Source organism: Vigna unguiculata, chromosome 11 (genome assembly GCF_004118075.2).
Source record: "Vigna unguiculata cultivar IT97K-499-35 chromosome 11, ASM411807v1, whole genome shotgun sequence".
Taxonomy (NCBI): Eukaryota; Viridiplantae; Streptophyta; class Magnoliopsida; order Fabales; family Fabaceae; genus Vigna; species Vigna unguiculata.
The window spans coordinates 6566674-6581343 of record NC_040289.1 but is presented as its reverse complement, the minus strand read 5'-3'; the positions used below and the strand labels follow the sequence as shown (position 1 = coordinate 6581343).

The 14670-nt window shown below is 34.0% G+C and overlaps 1 protein-coding gene across 1 annotated transcript; it reads left to right on the top strand.

Annotated features, from left to right (window-relative positions):
- The first annotated feature begins 10491 nt into the window (after window positions 1–10491).
- Window positions 10492–14370, top strand: LOC114169721 (zinc finger BED domain-containing protein RICESLEEPER 1-like). The gene is made up of 4 exons (XM_028054989.1): window positions 10492–10723; window positions 11686–13680; window positions 13771–13836; window positions 13989–14370. Exons 2-3 carry the CDS (start codon window positions 11712–11714, stop codon window positions 13818–13820), a joined length of 2019 nt encoding a protein of 672 aa, XP_027910790.1. The 5' UTR covers window positions 10492–10723; window positions 11686–11711; the 3' UTR covers window positions 13821–13836; window positions 13989–14370.
- The last annotated feature ends 300 nt before the right edge of the window (window positions 14371–14670 follow it).

Here is a 14670-nt window from a genome sequence, read left to right as displayed (position 1 = left end):
ATTTCAACGTGCAACACCAACTATAAGAACAAGAAAAATATAGTTCTGATTCTCATTCGTCAATTTCATAGGTATGGTGAAATTTATCAACCTATTTTGTTTATATTTTTTATTTATTAACTTCAAATGATCTATTATCAATGATTTCAATTTTTGTATGATGTAGTTCATCATGGCTAAAAACAATAATCTTCCAATAAACATGTTAGTCTTGCGTCATCAAGACCACCACATTACAAATGACATATGGTCAGGGAATGAGAGAGTTCTCCGACCAACACGACATTCAATTTGAATTTTAAAACATATTGTTCAGGTTGACCCTAGAGTCAAAAATTTAATTGATCAAGCTGGTTTGGGGCATGTTTTGAAGGTCGACAATATAGAGATTAACCATCTACGGGTAACTGCACTTTGCGAAAGGTGAAAGATTGAAACTCACACCTTCCACATGCCACTCGGAGAAACACTTATGACCTTTGAGGATGTTTCACTTCAATTGAGTGTGCCAATAGATGGGGAACCTATCACCGGATCTAGTTCTTGGAACCTGTTGGAACTCTGCCAAGAATTATTGGGGGATATTCCACCCAAAAATTCATTCACATGTAATCGAATTAAGTTGTCATGGCTAAATACTAGATTCTGAGAATTACCAGCTCACGCCAAACACGTGACAATTGCACAGTATGCATGTGCCCACATCCTCATACTAATTGGTAGTATATTGATGTTAGATATATTAGTGAGTCTCGTTCATTTTATGTATTTGCCACTGTTAAGAGACTTGTCTAATGTTTCTAACTTCAACTGGGGTTCAGTAGTCTTGGCATGTTTGTATCGTGCATTAGATCACAGTACTAAGTTCCAATAGGACAACATCGGGGAATGCATGTTACTTTTGCAGTGTTGAGCTTGTGAGAAATTGCACGTATCTATCAAAAAATTCAACCAATCACTGACGAAGAGATTCAGGCTGGCTTAGCCTTCCCCCTAAGCGTAAGGTGGTGTCGACTTACACGTTCCATCTTTCATGACCAAACCACTATGGTTGAGTTCTGGAATAAATTTGATAAAATACAATTGAACCAGGTTATCTTTTGACTTTTTCTCCATTACATTTATGAACATATTATCTTGGTTATTCCTTTTATTTATTATTTTGGTAAATTTTTGCAGTTCCTATGGACATCTTATTTGTAACCTATGATGAATCGTTTAATCACCATAAATGTTTCTCATAGCATTCAGACATTTGTTCCTCTGATATGTTTTGCTACCATGTAATTTCACCAACTTGACCAGGTGGTCAAACAATTTGGTTGGCGACAAAACATACCACCATATCCGATCAACCTAGAGCAGGTTCACATAATTGATCTCCGAGGAAGGACGAATATTAATTGGTGATAATATTATCATCGATTTATCACATTGTGGAATAATCGCCATAATTTGCTTGTTCGAGGGGAACCATTTAGCAAGAGTGGCCATTTGCGTGATAACTCACCGTACATGCAATGATACATCACTCATACCATCCGATATATTTCGCTTGTTGACCAATCGTCTGATGATGATGTGAGAATTTAATATTTTTTTAATTTAAAATTATTTTTTCTATTATCTATTTTCAAACATGTCAATTAATTATTGTTCGTGTAATAGTATGACATGTTTGAACAATATCTTGAACAACCTTCACATCACCATCAGCATACTGATAGGCTATTTTCTGCCTTCTTTCACTCTCAAAATCAGACGCCTAGTTATGAAAACTGAGACCAAAGACTGCAACCTCCATCATCGTCTCATGAGGTTCCCACATCGTATGGTTTTTTCCACTGTCGTTTACCTTTGGTGCGGGTCCATCTCATACGTATGGTGATTCCTCCATGCCACAATTTTCCAGCTTTGGTGGTCCTCCATCACAGATGTTTGAGACATCTACAAGGACTCCACCATTGGCATACTGGGGGCCCTCCTCTTCGCAACAATATTATCGTTCAAAAAGGCCATTTCATTACTCTAGAGATGCTTCTCAGTCCGTAGAAGTTGAAGAAACTGATGACGAAAGTGAGTCTCCCCCTCCTCCATCACAACTTGAAAGACGACCTCGATGACCAACACAAAGGCCAACTTGTGGCATAGGTGGACATCGCTAATGAAAATAATTGTATAATAAAATAATTTCCTTATGGAGCCTTCATGTACTTTCATTTAATTCTATATATGTTACCATTTCAAATCTACGTATGCATTGCAATATTTTTTTTCTTTTATATCACTCAATAATTTATCCATGATGGTTATAAATACCATGACCATGCCACTCTATGAATTGCACAATTTCAACTCTCATAAACTATCATCCCTTTCCATCTTCATTGCCATTCCAACATTAATCATAACCCATACATGGATAATTTCTCCACTAAAATGTTTGGCATCACCGAATCTTAAGATTTCACAAATTTTTACATCGTGGCCTTATTTGCGAATGGAGAAATGAAACTATGTGATGATGGTGTGAAGTTCATATTTGATAGTCCTAAACTATTTTGCATTCCATACAACTACATATATAACGCGCTTAAACAGAAAGTCTGCACAACCATTCCCTGTCCCTCAAACACATCCATAAACAACATCTACTTTAGACGACCCACATTGACTTTTGAAGGACATACTATGTATGAGGTAGTTGAACTGAAGGCCGATGAAGATGTATTTCAAATGTTCCAATGTAAGTCTTCTTCCATATTAAACATAATCATTGAGTTGTATGTAACATTTACAAGATTTGTTGAAGAAATCCTTTCCCTTTTAACTCCAAACACCCCATCATCATCCTCAAACTTCACCAACAATTATTTATTATGGTGGACCTTTGAGAGGCGCTCGGATCATAGAGAATAATTATGGTTTCGATTTGGAATTCAATTCGGATGCCTGGAAAATCTTCTCGATGAGACACGATTGCACATTCAACCAGTTATTAGAAACCATAAAAAAATTAATGGAGTGTGGTGATCGTAGAATAGCCAAACAAATTGACTACCGTTGCCCTGTGACAATACGCAACATACGCCTGGTGCACGATACTGCAGAAATCAAATGTGACTATGACGTATCACAGATGATCAATCGTTGGAATTATGTTCAAAGTCTAGACTAATTTGTTAAACGTCCACACATTTCTTCCTATATTGAGCTTTTCATCCAAACCACAGATATTCGACCATCAACACCTGTGGAAGAATATGAGGACATCAATTTTGTATGGTATGTTGATGATCGCGGGAATACAAAACATATATTTTTGCTGTAATTTATTTCGTTTATTTTCTTTGCTTGTTATAACAACAAATGTTGATGTACTTTTTTTAAAAAAAAATTAATGTATGCAATATCTTCAATTTTTTTGTGCTCTAACACTTGCCACGCTGTGTAATAAATTGAAACTCACCCTCATTAATGATTATGGGACCCTTATAATGGATTAAAAGTGATTTATAAAGGAAAAAATTATATTGTAATTATTATAAGGTACTGGTAATCGATTAACAGTAGGCTTATACCAAAATCATCTTTTTGTAATCGATTACACCCACCTAATAATCAATTACCAATGACTTGTTTTTAAAGCACCTCATTGTAATCGATTACATCAAGCCTGTAATCGATTAAAAGGAGGTTTTCCTAAAAAACACACGCATGTAATTGATTACACAATCCTTGTAATCGATTACAGGTCTATAATCGATTACAGGTCATCTTCCACTATAAAAGTAACATTTTTCTCTCTCTATTGCTGCCACCCACTCCAAATCGTCACACACCCACGGTCCTACACCCTAATTTGACCATTGTTGCTTCAAATCTTCACCAAATCACCTCCCATTGCTTGCAATCTTTCTTATTTTAAATTCTCTACAAAACCCAATGATTAAATCGTGAAAAATTTCCCTGAAATGGTAGAATCATCGAGAAAGTGCAAGACTAGGAATGTCAAAATATTCGTACCCACGGGTATCTGCGGATAAAACTCACAACGAGTAGGAAACGAATAATAAAAATGGATAACCGCTACCCGCGGGTATGAGTATTTTTGATACCTGCATGTTAACGAGGCGAGTACAGGTATCACAGTATCCGTACCCGTGGATACCCGTACCCGCTAAACTTTAATTCAAAAAAATACCCTCATAAATATATATATATATATATATATATATATAAGTAAATCTATTCTGACCTAACTTTTACTAAGTTGTACATCTTATCTTCTGTCTTCATTCTTCCCTCTTCAAGTATTGGTATGTTGTCTTCTTTCAAGTACATCCATTGATATTCTTCTCTTTCCTTTCTTTGAAATTGGGCATATACATCAAATCTTATATAGATAATGATGTTTATGGTATGTTTGTTGTCAAATGATGGAATCAAAATAAGAATACTTGGCATGTGGCAGTTGAGGTTTATTATTTGTTTATTTTGTTTATTTTTCAGGAATCAATCGGAGAAAGTGAGTTTGTTGATCAAAGCACTAATTAAAGAATTTTCATTGTGTTGAACGTCATTTTATATTTATTTTTATAATTTTTTGGACTAGTATGAACTTGAGTTTATTTGAACTTTATTTAAAATTTATGACAATGATGTATTTTATTTTATTTTATTTGAATTTATGATTAAATATTTGTTTTTTAAATAATTTTGTAAATGCCCGCGGGTATCTGTGGATACTTGCGGATATGAAAAAAATAGGCGGTACTCGCATAACGGATACTCAACGGATATGAGTACGGGTACGAGACGAATATTTATCTAGCAGGTAGTGTACGGGGGAGCTACTACTACCCGTACCTTACTCGCCCCATTGACATCCCTATGCAAGACTCAAACTGGTGCTCGCTGTCGCCGTGATGCCGCTGCCAACCAAGCTAATGAAATTATCCCCCCGCCGTGGCCCCAAAGACTCTTCTCCTCCGTTGCTCAATATGAAAGGTATTCTTCCAAATTTTGCAATAGAGATATTATTGAACCAAGATTCTCAAATGATTTTATTGAGAAGAAAAACTGAGTTCTATGATATATTGGATAATTTGAGATTATTACCTTTCTTGTGTCATCGTCAATCTTATTATCCAGAATTAGTCAGAGTTTTTTATTCCAACTTGCAAATTACTGATGAAAGGGTTATCGTTAGTGAAGTTAAGAAAATACTGATTAGAATGGATATAAATATGTTTTATCATTTCACTAAGTTGGGGACTCACAATGTGTGTTTTGAGGGAAACATGGTAGAGGAATGGAGGGATGACTATTCTAGTCCTAATGCCAAATCAATGATTTGTCATGACAATGTCAACATTGGAGGAAGAATACTTGCAGGATACATGAAAGTAGAAACACGTATACTACACTACATCATATGTCATTGCTTGTTGCCCAAACAAGTAACATTGCCCAAGCTTCAGAAGAAGACATTATAGTAATATGGGCAATGTTGACCAGAAGGAAGGTTAACTAAGGTTATCTAGTTAGGAATCAGATGAAAAAGCAATTAAGAGAATGTCCCTTTACCATAGGCCCACCACATTACTAACATCTTAATTTAGTTTCATGTTCCTCTTGAAGATGAACCCTTTGAGAACATTAATTGGAGGACATCCCCAATTGGTGTTGAAGTAGTTCATTCCTTTGGTTTTGTAAAAAACATTCATCATCAATGGGTTCATAAACATGAAATTGAGGGTCAACCTATTCATGAGATTATCCATCTATTGTTATACTCAATATATTATCCACGAGATTCGCGACCTATGGGCTTTTGTTGATTCCATATTTGACAGTATTGATGCTCGGGTTGGTAAACTTAAGGAAGGCATGGCTTACGTGCACCGCCACTTTCCTCCATCTTAGATGCACTTTATCTTTATGTTCATTAGCAGCTTTGTATTTTTTTATGCACCGTGTAATTGACAATGACATTATATTTTGTTATATTAGCAACTTAATTAATTTTTATGTTTTTTACTACTTTCTTCTATGTTTTTAGCTTTAGATTCAATATCACGCTTGCTTTGCATCCAATTAAAATTTAAATGAATTGATAATGTCAAAATTACGAGTGTAATCGATTACATTTAGTTGTAATCGATAACACAAACCCAAAATTACTAGGATTCCTTTTGTAATTGATTACCAATGGTGGCAATTGATTACATGTGAAGAAAATGTGTGCCCCCCATACGATTTCATCTTAAAATGTGCAGACCCGTGACGACTTTGTTTCATAAAACGTTCAGCCCCAACACAATTTCTCTCTTTGACTAGTTGACTTCTTCTTTGAAGGAAAAATGTATATGGGGTAAATGATTTCTTCATTGCGAAATCATGTGGGGGAATAACGATTTGCCTATATCCGTAAATTTTTAAAACTTGCCTATTATTGTAAATATCGTGGATGAATTGCCTAGTACGAAAAAAACACTATTGGGGAAAGACCTTTTTGTTGTGTTTAGAGTTGTTGTCAACACTTTTAGCAATTGACTTGAAAATTATTCCTCTGATTGTGAACTCTTGGTAGAAAAGGTAATTCACGATCAACATTCTTTTTTTTTTGACTAAATAAATGCATTCCTAATTTAAAGTGGTTTTTTTTATGATTCCATGTTTGTTAGAATGCAGTCTCTTAAATTTATGTGCATCATAAATCGTAGCTGGTTTTGATGGTAGGTTCAGAATGTCTATTATGTTTTGCTTTATGGTAACCTTTTCCGGCAGAAAAAAATTACTTTGTATTGATTACATATTTAGGTCATGAGATTACGTATCATATTGGAATTAACATGTATTATAAATTACTGATTGCACTAAGAAAAATAATCAGGTTTGAATGATAGGATATGGGACCAAAGAAGAAGCAGTGTGGTAAGAGTTATGGTAACTCATTGAAAGGAAAAGGTTGTATGGTAAGTTGCAATGTTCATGTAAGGCTTGTTTTGTATTTTATTATTGCATTTTGAAACTAGTAATAATTGTTGCAAAAGGTGTGCATAAGGCATTCATCTAATGAAGGTGTTAGCTAAATTGAATGGTACTTTGGAAGAGTACCAAAAGGATTTTATTCAAAAGACATCGTTTAGTGCAACATTGTTGGTGTCGAAGGATGTGAAAATATCAGGGGTTTTATTGCAAGAATTGGTTCACCGATGGAGAAGTGATAGTAACAACTTTACAATAGGGTCGAATGTAGTTAAATTTTACTTTTTCTGATATATGATTGAGAAAAAAAATGTTTTTTTTACTATATGTAGGTATGATTGTGGTATATATTTGCTCAAGTATATTGAGTTGTGGGATGGATTCAAGAGTTGGGAGGGAATGCACATGCCTAACTTTACTATGGTAAACTTAAAGCGTATTAATTGCACAAATTTTGAAATATTGCATAATTATTTAATTTGTTAAAAGGATGGATATTTGAATGTCTTATTAAATTTATGTGTAGGATGAAATTAAAGAGTTCTGTAGAGAACTTATCTCTCATCCATTGAACGAACATAAGAGAGATACTTTGATGTCGGCAAAGTTGAGTTGTTAAAAGGTTTACTTTACGTTGAAGAATTTGTACAATGATGAAGTTATGAATTATGTTGTTGGTTGTGTTGTAGTTGAGAAAGAGTTTTCATTTCATAATGAGAAAGGGTTATGTAGTTGAAAAAGTGTATTGATTTCATGTTGGTCCTCACTTGTACCTACTTTAGATGTCTTTGTTTTGTTGACAATGGAGGTTGTAAGATTTGGTGACAAGTTAGACATAATTTTGTAGTTTTACTTAATGTGGTTTATGTTTGTGTGATCAACCATTTTTGGTATTTTTGGAAGGGATTATGATACTTTGACAAACGTTTTTTTTGACAAAGTTTAATAAAGTTTATTTTTCAACACACACTAAACATTTTTCTTCTCTTTTCAAGTCACATCAAATCTTGTTTTCATCCATTGAGGTGCCGCTACATGTGTATTGTCAAAAGTTTATCAATAAAACTTTGTTAAAAAATAATTTTTCTACTTATGAAAGTTAGCCATGGTAGCTATTTTTGGATGTACAAGTCTAAAATGGAAATTGTATATGTTATTTAAAGTGGGTTACTTTCCTAGTGAATGAAAGTTTGATAGGTATTATTTGAATGTTATTTTACTTCCATTTAAGGAAACACAAATACATTGAAAGGTGTATTTATATTGTTAATGAAGTTAAAGTGTTTTGAAGGTAAAATCATCATTTAACATATTCGATCTTAGATTTTAAGTAAGGAGTAGTTAATGTTGTGTGTTTTTATCTCTGTTCTAAACTTTGAGGTATTTTATTCTTTAAACTTTAAAATAAATTGATATAGTCTTTTTAACTCAATGATATTAACATTTTTTACAAGTTAAAGTGTGTTTAAATTGACATTTGACCTGGAACATGTTAAATGGTGTAAATAGGGATGTCAAAAAAATCCGTACCTGCAGGTATCCGCGGATAAAACCCGCAACAGGTAAGAAACGGATATTAAAAATGGATACCCGCTACCCGCAGGTACGGTTATTTTTGATACCCGTATGTTAACGGGGCGGGTACGGGTATCATAGTATCCTTACCCGTGGATACCCGTACCCATTAAACTTTAATTCACAAAAATACTCTTATATATATATATATATATATATATATATATATATATATATTAGTAAAAAGCATTCTATTGTGAGTCTTCATTTAGTAATGGTGCTTGGATTCTTACCCCACATAAGAGTAGATTACTTCCAAGTAATGTGGAGGCATTGATGTGTCTCCAAGACTAGTTATGGATCAACATGGAAGGTAATGAAATTAACATTTTTACTTAGATATTTTAATTAAGTGATTGTTAGAAATTTTTAATGAACTTCTTATGTTTTCAGGCTCTTCTAGATTAAAATTGGACAACATGAAACTTTATACAATGTTGCAAGAGGTGGACATTGATGAAGTTAGTAATTTCTTTAATATTTTATTCAAAAATAAATTACAATATAAGTTGTTAGTGATTTTTTATTTGTTTGTTTTTCATAAATCAATTGGAGAAAGTGAGCTTGTTGATCTAATCATTAGTTATAGTTAAATATTTGTTTTTTTAAATATATTTTGTAAATACCCGCGGGTACCCGTGGATACCCGCGGATATGAAAAAAATAGACGGGTACCCGCATAACGGATACCCGACGGATATGGGTACGGGTACAGGGCAAATATTTATCCAGTGGGTAGGGTACGTGGGAGCTACTACCCGTACCCTACCCGCCCCGTTGACATCCCTAGGTGTAAACAATTTAAATGTCAGTCTAGAACAACATTTAATCCATAATGTGGACGAATTTTAATTTCACATCTAAATTTAAAGACTAAAAAGATATTTGATGACTATTTGACAACTTTTATAGGGTAAAATGGTCTTAACAAAAAATAACTTGTATTTTCTAAAGAAATAAAAAGTGAATAGTAAAAAAGGGTAGTATCAATTTGTAGTAAAAAAAATTGCAGTGTCAAAATACCAGTGTCCATTTTAAATATGATTTTAGTCTTTAATCTTGGATGTGAAATTAAAATTCGTCTATATTCTAAATTTTGATATATTTTAGTCTTTAAACTTTAAAAATGAATAGATATAATCATTTTTAACTCAATGACCGTTAACTTTTTTTACATGTTAAATGTTATTCTAGACTAACATAATCAAAATTTATAACATGACGAATTTCAATTTCATATCTAAATTTAAAGAGTACAAAATATTTAACCCAAATACAATTCATACCCCCACCTCATCTTCACATATGCCCGAATTTATAAATATCCAACTCATCTTTACATCTTACCAATTTTACTTTAATAAAAATATATATTATATTTATTATGTTGTTTTTAAAATTTTATAATTATTTTTAAAATATAATTAATTACTAATAATAAAATTAATTCTTTTTATTATCTATACGCATATAAAAAAGGAATCTTTTTGTCCATGTTTTTTACTTTTATCTTTTAAATTACATTTTATTTAAATTTAACTATTTTTTCAAAATTTAAATATTATTTTAAATTAAATAAATAAATTATATAGTAAATAAATAAAAATCATTTATAAAATAAATAATAATTAAATTATAAAAATTATTTATATAATTTTATTATTGTTTTTGAACATATACGCACATATTCACCTGTCATAAAGTCATAATAAAAAGAAATCCGTAGCAGGTGTTTTCACTGCCCATAATTAAAAAAATCCATAAGGGCATGTTTTTACTTGTTATCTACTTTTACCTTTTTATACAAGGTTTTTATTGGTTTTCTCTTTTTGTTTTCGGAATTAAAAGTCAAATTTCAAGAGTGGGTCAATTCCATATCTGCATTTCCGAACCCAGCCAATCAAAACCACCAACCCAACCCGAAAAACAGAACTAGTAGAATCCGCATTTCACCCACCCACCCGTTTTTTCTTCTTTCTCAATCACGCCCAATTTGGGTATACCTATCAGAATCGGATCCAAATCCAAACACGCAGTTCCTCGCCGGGTTCTCTCTCCGTCTCCCTCCCCTCCTAACCCTATCAATTTCTGCCGGACCCTCCTCCGATTAGACTCTAATATCTCATCCACCACCATCACCACCCTCTCTCTCTAAGTAAGACTCTCCCTCTTCAATTCAACTTTCTTCCCTTTTCCTTTAATTGGAACTCTTAATTGCCTTATATGTTCAATTTATCTTCTGAATTGCATAATAATTTTGTAAAATATTGCTTTTATTTAGAGCTTATTGTATATAGGCCACGAAATTGTAGCAGTCTATGGTTTTAAATTCCAAAACATACCTAATTTGTCTTTTCCTTTACTTTTTTTGCCTTCAATTTACTGTGACTTTGATGTTTATTTAAGGTTTAAGTTAGTTTGAGTCAAGATATGTCTAGATTCTGATCTAAATTAATTGTTCTTACTTTGTTTTTCTGAGGAGTATGCTGAATTTCAAGGTTTTGTTTGTTAACTTGAGTAGGGTTATAAATTACAGTTGTTATTGTGATCATCATAGTTAAGTTAAGGAATCTTGTAGAGCAATTGCGGCTGACAGGGTCTGTGATCACAGCCTGATGAGACTGTGATATTGGCAATTAAGATGATTGAGTTTGAGCTCATCATGTGAGGTAGGTTGCAATTTAAAACTTTGCTCTAATGGAAGAAATCTTGGAAGAAATCTAATTTAGGAATATAGGTTGTCGTTTTGACAAGGTTTATTAGAAGATAAGCTTTAGCCCTCTACATCTTTGTCTAATTCATGAAAGAGCGAGGGGTGAGCCTTGTCGAAATAGTAAAGTTGCAGGATTATGACATAGAGGTCACAGGTACAAACCTAGAAAAGTTTGCTTGCAGGGTAATATTGTGCAGATTTATTATATATACTTTCCCCAAACCCACTTGGTGGAGGTGCCTTGTGCATTTGCCACCCTTTATTCAGAGGAGGGTGGGACCCACATCAGCTTTTGATTTTATTCTACCTATTCATCCTTAAATGCTTTGCTACTTCACAAATTTTGAAGTTTTGACTTTTTGTTTTGGGTGATTACTTATCAGTTAGTTTTGTGTGATGTGTAGAGTGTTGGTAATCTGAAGCCTATGCGATGGAAATATCAAATGATTCAGGCACTAAGAAACCAAAAAGGCTGACATCCGTTGTTTGGAATCACTTTGAAAGGGTTAGAAAGGCTGACATCTGCTATGCTGTTTGTGTGCATTGTAACAAGAGACTCAGTGGATCAAGTAACAGCGGAACTACTCATCTGAGAAATCACTTGATGCGGTGTTTGAAAAGATCAAATTTTGATGTGTCTCAATTACTTGCTGCAAAGAGAAGGAAGAAAGATAATACCATCAGTCTAGCTAACATTAGTTTTGATGAAGGTCAGAGGAAAGAAGAATATATAAAGCCAACGATTATCAAGTTTGAACAGGAGCACAAGAAGGATGATATCATTAGCTTCGGAAGTAGTAAATTTGATCAGGAAAGAAGTCAACTTGATCTTGCACGCATGATCATATTACATGGATACCCATTGAGCTTGGTTGAACAAGTAGGATTCAAGGTCTTTGTGAAGAACCTCCAGCCTCTCTTTGAGTTCATGCCAAACAGTGCTGTAGAGATTTCTTGTATAGATATCTATAGAAGGGAGAAAGAGAAAATGTATGATATGATAAACAAACTACAAGGTAGGATTAATCTGTCTATTGAAATGTGGTCTTCAGCAGAAAATTCTTCGTATTTGTGCCTGTCTGCTCATTATATTGACGAGGAATGGACATTACAGAAGAAAATCTTGAACTTTGTCACACTTGATTCTTTGCATACTGAAGACTTACTTCCAGAAGTGATTATCAAATGTCTCAATGAATGGGATATTGACGGCAAGCTTTTTGCCTTGACACTGGATGATTGTTCCATCGATGATGACATCACCCTTAGAATAAAGGAGAGAGTTTCTGAGAAAAGGCCTTTCTTAAGTACTCGTCAGTTACTTGACATACGCTCTGCAGCACATCTCATAAATTCCATTGCTCAAGATGCCATGGATGCATTACAGGAAGTGATCCAAAAGATTCGAGAGAGCATCAGATATGTTAGAAGTTCACAATTAGTGCAGGCAAAATTTAATGAAATTGCGCAGCATGCTACAGTTAACACTCAAAAGGTGTTGTTTCTTGATTTTCCTGTTCAGTGGAAGTCTACATATCTCATGCTTGAAACTGCAGTAGAATACAGGAGTGCTTTTTCTCTCTTCCAAGATCACGATCCCTCTTATTCATCAACACTAACTGATGAAGAGTGGGAATGGGCCACTTCTGTTACTGGATACCTAAAACTTTTAGTTGAAATTACAAACGTATTTTCGGCCAACAAATTTCCTACTGCTAATATATATTTCCCTGAGATTTGTGATGTCCATATTCAGTTAATTGATTGGTGCAGAAGTTCAGATAGTTTTCTTAGTCCCATGGCTTTGAAGATGAAAGCCAAATTTGACAAGTACTGGAACAAGTGCAGTTTGTCTTTAGCTCTCGCTGCTGTTCTAGATCCTCGGTTTAAAATGAAATTGGTTGAGTACTACTACTCCCTGATTTATGGCAGCACTGCTCTGGAGCGTATCAAGGAAGTTTCTGATGGTATCAAAGAACTTTTTAATGCGTATTCTATCTGTTCAACTATGATTGATCAAGGCTCAGCCTTGCCTGGCAGCAGTTTGCCTAGTACTAGTTGTAGTTCCAGAGACAGGCTAAAAGGCTTTGACAGATTCCTTCATGAGACATCACAGAGTCAGTCCATGACATCAGACTTGGAGAAATATTTAGAGGAACCAATCTTTCCACGTAATTCTGATTTTAACATATTGAACTGGTGGAAAGTCCACATGCCAAGGTACCCAATTTTGTCTATGATGGCACGTGATGTTCTTGGGACTCCAATGTCAACTTTGGCACCGGAATTGGCATTTAGCACTGGGGGCAGAGTGCTAGATTCTTCTCGTAGTTCACTAAACCCTGATACAAGAGAGGCTTTGATATGTACCCAAGATTGGCTCCGAAATGAATCTGGAGGTATGTACTTATCTTGTACCCTTTTCCACCCATAGAATAATGTTGATTGATTTCTGATTCTGATGCATTATTTTTTCTGACTCTTTTCAGATCTAAATCCATCCCCAATCCATTCTGCTCTACCTCTTCTCCTCGAGTGAAGTTAATTTTACCATGGTATGCTTCTGTAAAACTTGTGCCATGAGTTCCCAATCTCTCCAGACTCCGTTGTCGAATATTTTATTTTTTATATGTGCTTGATTTTCAAGGCCGATGGGTCGGTTACCAGTTCATGAATAATATTTTACCATTTTATTTTATAATTTCAGGCCTTATGGAAGAAGCATCTTAGAATTCTCAAGTTGGCCCTTGTTCCCCGCGTCATTTGTAGCAGGGAAGTGATCTATCTTTGTGCAAATATTCTGTGAAGATGCACTGTATATTCTTAGAGCAACAATGTAGATTTTTTTTATACTTATAGAGATCTCTTCTCGGTTAGATGCTTTTATTGGGACTAGCGGCTGAATCTGATTTTGTATAGAGGGTTGCATGCCCTTGATATCAAAATCGCTCCTTGCCTGAGTTTTCTTTCGCTTCACTTTTCACACAATAAAGTTGCACTAAATGAATGATCCTAACGAATAAAGATCACTTCAGAATGGTATGTTTTAAGTATCCTTCATCACCTTTATAATGCAAAGTTTTTATCCACATTTTTGTAATTAAACATGAGAGAAAGGTTAGGATAGATCATAATTGTTAAGTACAATATTAATCATGTTAGGAGAGTGATATATATACACACACTCACACACACCTCATTTTTGAGAGATATCTATTATACATCCTTTGTTTCTTTTTTGTTTCTTTTTTTCTTTTATTATGTCATTATTCATAAAACATTTTCCGTCTTGTTATTAAGGCTAGTGCATACCAAAGCCTCCAAACCCTTTCCAAGTAATTTCTTCTCCAACTGCAACTATCCACTGCTGATTATGGATAGTGACATTT